Here is a 5,539-nt window from a genome sequence, read left to right on the forward strand (position 1 = left end):
AACCCTAACTATTCTATGATTCTGTGATCCTGGCCTGGTGCCTGCCATTTGGGCTGTGGCACCTAAGAGAGGTTACAACAGCATAGGTGAGTGCCAGCATGTATTCTCTTCCATCGTAACTGCTCCTGTAGCTGCCATTACCTCATAGAAACTGGCTGATAATTTCAAAAACACTTGTTCCTCCATGAAAGAGGGGGTCACACAACTCACATTTTTGGCAAGGTAGGAGCACAGAGTGCTGTTGACAGGTTTGGTTCACACCCTGGTTTCTCTGAGGGAGAGTTGTTCCTGTGCCCAATTTAGCAGACTCTCTCCCATGGAGAGCTGCAATTTGCTGTGTGGTTTTTAGATGCCCTGGATCCCCTAGAGCTCACTGCTGTCCACTGACTCTCCACCCGGCAGGATTGTCTCCATGCTGATCCCAGTGACCAGTCGCACCCGCATCAAGCGCAGTGGCATCAGCCCCTTGCACTTAGCAGCTGAACGCAACAACGATGACATCTTGGAAGAGCTGATCGATGCTGGCTATGATGTTAACACTGCTCTGTCCAACGAACGGTCCTGCCTTTACGAGGACAGACGCACCACCCCCCTCTATTTTGCTGTTTTTAACAACAACATCTATGCAACAGAGCTCCTGCTGCAAGCTGGAGCCAACCCCAATGTAGACCTCATTAACCCATTGCTCATCTCCATCCGCCATGGCTGCCTGAAGACCATGAAACTGCTCCTTGACCATGGAGCAAACATTGATGCCTATATATCAAGCCACCCCACTACGTTTCCAGCTACCATCATGTTTTCAATGAAGTACCTTTCTGTGCTGAAGTATCTCCTGGATCTGGGCTGTGATGCAGGTTCCTGTTTTGAGTGTCAGTATGGAAATGGCCCTCACCCTGCATTAAATTACAGACGGGACAGACTTAATGATCCTCAGCTGTCCAAGGAGCCAACTGTAGTACAGGTAAGCACTTTACAGTCTACCTACAGTACTTCTGAGGGTGTCTCTTACTCATGTATCTTGACAACTTTAATGTATTTCTTCTCCCATCTTTCCTGTGAGAGAAGATGCCTTTATTCCTACTTTATTTACAGGAAAAAAGGCTCAAGAAGAGTCTGTGAACATTTCAAATCCAAGTTTGATGACAGCACATGGTAGGCAACAGCCATTGTGGCCCTAGCTTGAATTTGCAGTGAATTATACCCATCTTGACAGCCTTGCTGTCAGATCTACAATAATTTTTTTCCTCTGGACCTGAAGTGCCAGGAGTGACAGACAACGTCATATGGGCGGTAGCATGTGGGTGGTAGCATATGGGCAGTCTACTTGCTTCTTGGTTTATTTGCCCTTTAAGATTTGTTTTGTCTGATATGGAATTTAAGCTCCTGGCTAAATTAAAATTGGTAGTGTTTCACTTTATGTGGGTAAACTAGTGAATGTAAATAGTTGTAATTTCCAAGCCTACTGGATAGGCAGCCTTGGAGAGAAAGTGTAAATTGTTATATTAGCTATATGACTCTGCATTATATTCGAAGTTTTCAAAAGAGATTAGGAGATTTAGATCCATGATTTCAAAGCCAGTTACAGATTTTAAATATCCAAGTTTTACACATGTATCTTTGCAATCCTTCCCAAAGTGCAGCTGGGTTTACCTTCCATTGGGCTGGAACTGGATTCTCAATACCCTAAAGGATTTTTTTCTGATCTCTGTATGTTGACTTCTTCCAATATATCTCAAACAAAATCTGACCTTCCAATACAAATTTGCTACCCTTCAACATGCAATACGATAAAGAAATCTCAGCACGTCAGTCTTTCTATTTCGCAAAGAACTAGGGAAGAAATAAATTAGCTTTCACCTACTTTAAGTATAGTTTTGAGGGATTCAGAAGAAAGTGTCATTTGGCCCTTGAGAGTGTATATCACAGCAAAATTGCTTTGGATACCACATTTTTATCACAGAAAAATTAATAAAATATACTACTCTAGTTCTTGAACCATTATGGGGTAGCATGTAAAGGGAATGGAAGGCTGGAATTCCAAGACAAAGAAAGAGGGTTTGTCTATAGCACTCTATTGTATCCTACCTACTCAAAAATAACTCTGTACTTACTTATTTAAGCACAAGATTTCCTCTGGATTTCACCTAAAACTAATGTTAGTGCCTAACAAAATATTAGGTCACTCACAGTCATCATCCCAAACGTCAGACTACAGGAGGCAGAGGTAGCAAAAGCTATATAAAATTATATATGTGCCTAGAGAGAGACTGGTGAAGGACAAATGCATATGAGGAAAAAGCAGTCCCTTCCCTCCAATATTATTTTAAATTTGCTTCCCAGTGTTAGGAATTTGGCTAATAAAACTAAGGCTTGTGTGTTGTAGCTTCATGACATAGTTGTGATATGGCTTGTATTCTGAAGTATAGAGGATCTTAGGAAGCTATAGACTTCTCCACACAAAAGATGTGCATTTTTTTTAATTTTTTTATATAAGATTACATAAGGATAATAAATCTGAATGATCAGTCTTTGTACAGTAAAGACTATTAGCTACTGGAAGTGGATTTGAAAACTGTGTAACTATAAATCACTATCGTTGCTAGTAAATTAACGTGTCCTGGAGAAAGTGAACCCAGAAAAATGGTTGCTGACTCACTCCACGTTTCCAGAATTGCAGTGTCAAAAACGTGGAAGTGGAGAGTGAAGTATCCTACTGCCGCGAGAGGGCATTCAGGGGCCTACCGAGACTGCAGGCTCTGAGTCACTTTGTCCCTGAGTCAGTCCCACTGCCTGTAGTTGCAGGTTTGAATTATTTTTCTTTGTTTAGCTATGCTTCTTTTCCTGCAAGCGTTTTGGAACATTTTTATTCTGGAAAATGTTTTTGTAAAGTGAGCTTGTCAACAGGAAAGAGAGAAAAAGACAGGCAAGGTCTCTGGCAGAGATAAGAAGAGAGAAGATCCAGTGGTTTATTGTCTTACATGTGTGTCCTCATTTAAACTCTGACAGAGTGGAGTTAGTATTTGGAGGTAGTAGTTTGCATGTCCTATGGGTAACTGCATGTCAAGGGCACATGCATTGGAGAATGACAGCCCAGTATACTAAACTGAACTTCCTATAAGTGGTCCAAGTAGGAAACTGGGTTGTCTGCTGGGATCCTCCTGACATTACTGCATTTAATTTTCCTGGGAAAACCTACATGGTGTAATGCCCAGTGGAGGAAAAAAAAAATTCAGAAGGGTAGTAAACACCTCCATGAATGTTCTTACCTTCAATAAAATTGCCTTATAATTTTCTGCAGCTTTATTCTTTCCTAGATGAGTTAATATAATTTTATTTCTGAATAACAGTATCCACACTAAAGTTTAATGCATTTTGAGTTAGGGTTTATGCATATATAATCAAATTTGATCTAGTTACAGGAGCTTAAACTGAAAGAGGTTTAAGCTGGTGCATTTTCTTTCCTGTTTAGAGTGGGCTTGGAGGGTGCTTGCAGACAGTCTCAGTGACTAAACTGATGGATGGTGCTTAAGCCACCATCATTCATTTGGGTTTGTCTATGTGTCTGCTTTCTTATCCACACAGAATAATTTAACTCATGTTAAACTTTCTGGCTGCTCACATGCAGATACATCCACAGATATCTTCATCACATGGAGCACTCTAACAGAGATAGATGAAGCTGTCTGGTATAATATACATATTTAGATTAAAGCAGGAAAAGAAGTCACTACTTTTTTGAAACGAGACTGCTTAAAATCAGGTCTTTAAGTCTGTTCTTATCTCTACAAGCAGCCCTCCATGCAACAGCTCTGAGTACACTGCAGCTCACACTGGGAGCAACAGAAAATTTGCCTGATCCAGGATTGAGTAAGGAAGACACCTCTATATTAGACCCAGGATAGCTCGCCCATGAGCAAGTAAAAATGCCAAGGATTCATCTATGCAGTTTCCCCAGACGTGTTTCTAGTAAGGTGCTTGGTACCCAATAGCTGCAGATACTAGTGGGTTCACAAGAAGCAGGAGATGCTGTGCTCTGCCAAATTTCCCTCTTTCACTTTGAACAAGTTGCCCCACAGAGCCCCTCTCAAGAAGGGAAAGGGAGCTAGCAGGCTGGGTGACAGTGCCCTAGGCTGCACGGACCTCTCAGCAGCTTCCTCACTGTCTTGGCACAAAACTCCTCTGCCTTCCCATTTCTCCAGAAGTAGGACGTGTGGACCCCGTAAACAATTCAGTATCCTTTCCATGTTCCAGAGCTAGGAATTCAGCAGGGATTTGTGTCCTGCTGTGGTTGTAAAGAGGCAATTCTAACCTCAGCTGCAAAAAAAAAAGAGGCTTTAGTTGGAGTTTTATGAAGGGGAACTGATAATTGCCCTCTTGACTGGTAGTATAGTGGGACCACCAAAGACATTGGTGCTGTTGCTATCTTGCAGTTTCCACAAGTGCACTCATGTCCCATTAACAGTAGTCAATCTATTTTTCCTTGAAGTTTTGTGAAATGGTGTCTACTCCAGAGATTAGTCGCTGGGCCGGGCCAATCATCGATGTCCTTCTGGATTATGTGGGTAACGTGCAGCTCTGTTCCCGGCTCAAGGAGCATATTGACAGCTATGAGGACTGGGCTGTCATTAAAGAAAAAGCAGGTATGGTCACCCGGTAGAAAATCTGACACAAATAGTCCTGGTTTTGGATTCAAACCCTTAGTCACCCTGTCTAATTAGTATTCATCCCTTAAACTTGACAGGATTCCTCTACTGAGACTAGATGACATTTTGGACCACATATGAGGCACTAGGAACTGTTGGGGTGTCACCAACTCTGTGATGTTAAATGTACAGCAGCAGTGGATCTGACTCTCTGGGAATGAGCACTGACAGCACAGGAGGGCCATTTGGCTGCATCTGGGGTGCAGTCAGAACAGGGCAGCTGGGCAGCATGACCATCCCCACAGCAACCCAGAAGACGCCAATGGCCTTTAAAGACTTTACTAATATTCTGCCCCCCTAAATAAATTTTCCCTCAGGATCTAAAGTCTCTCATACGCATTATCAGAATTAGTTTTCTGGCACCAAGCTAAATTTGGTACTTATCACGTTTATTTTCAGTGGAAAGGCTGAGTACTGAGAAGGAAATTGTTCAAATCCTCCTAGAAAACCCATTGCTAAGGCTTAGATGAGATACCGTGTGCCATTCTCCAACCCCACTTCCTTCCCCATGTCGTGCCTCAGAATAGATGAGCTGCCATCAATGCAAGTTACATCATCCCTCCGTTACAGAAAAAGCCCTCTTTTTTTCATTCCTCCTTCTCCCATTTTGCTCTTGCCACTGACCTGGCTCAGCCAAGATGTCCCTCTCAAGTTTAAACCTGTTTGGCTCATGTTTCTGACCTGCCTGTCTTTCAGAGCCCCCAAGACCTCTTTCCCATCTTTGCCGCATCAAGGTACGAAGCCTGGTTGGAAGAAACCGCATTAAACTTCTTGACACCTTGCCTCTCCCAGACAGACTGATTCGATACTTACAGCATAATTACACACAGTGA

The 5,539-nt window shown here is 42.6% G+C and overlaps 1 protein-coding gene across 1 annotated transcript; it reads left to right on the forward strand.

The window, feature by feature from the left end:
* Positions 1-367: 367 nt before the first annotated feature.
* Positions 368-5,539, forward strand: LOC104411594 (ankyrin repeat and SOCS box protein 2-like; the record flags this gene model as incomplete). The annotated part of the gene is made up of 3 exons (XM_010022048.1): positions 368-964; positions 4,490-4,643; positions 5,403-5,539. Coding segments are annotated over 3 exons (888 nt in total), but the record flags the coding sequence as incomplete, so codon positions are not given.

This window comes from Nestor notabilis, unplaced genomic scaffold (assembly GCF_000696875.1).
Source record: "Nestor notabilis isolate BGI_N333 unplaced genomic scaffold, ASM69687v1 scaffold28349, whole genome shotgun sequence".
In the NCBI taxonomy this organism is placed as follows: Eukaryota; Metazoa; Chordata; class Aves; order Psittaciformes; family Psittacidae; genus Nestor; species Nestor notabilis.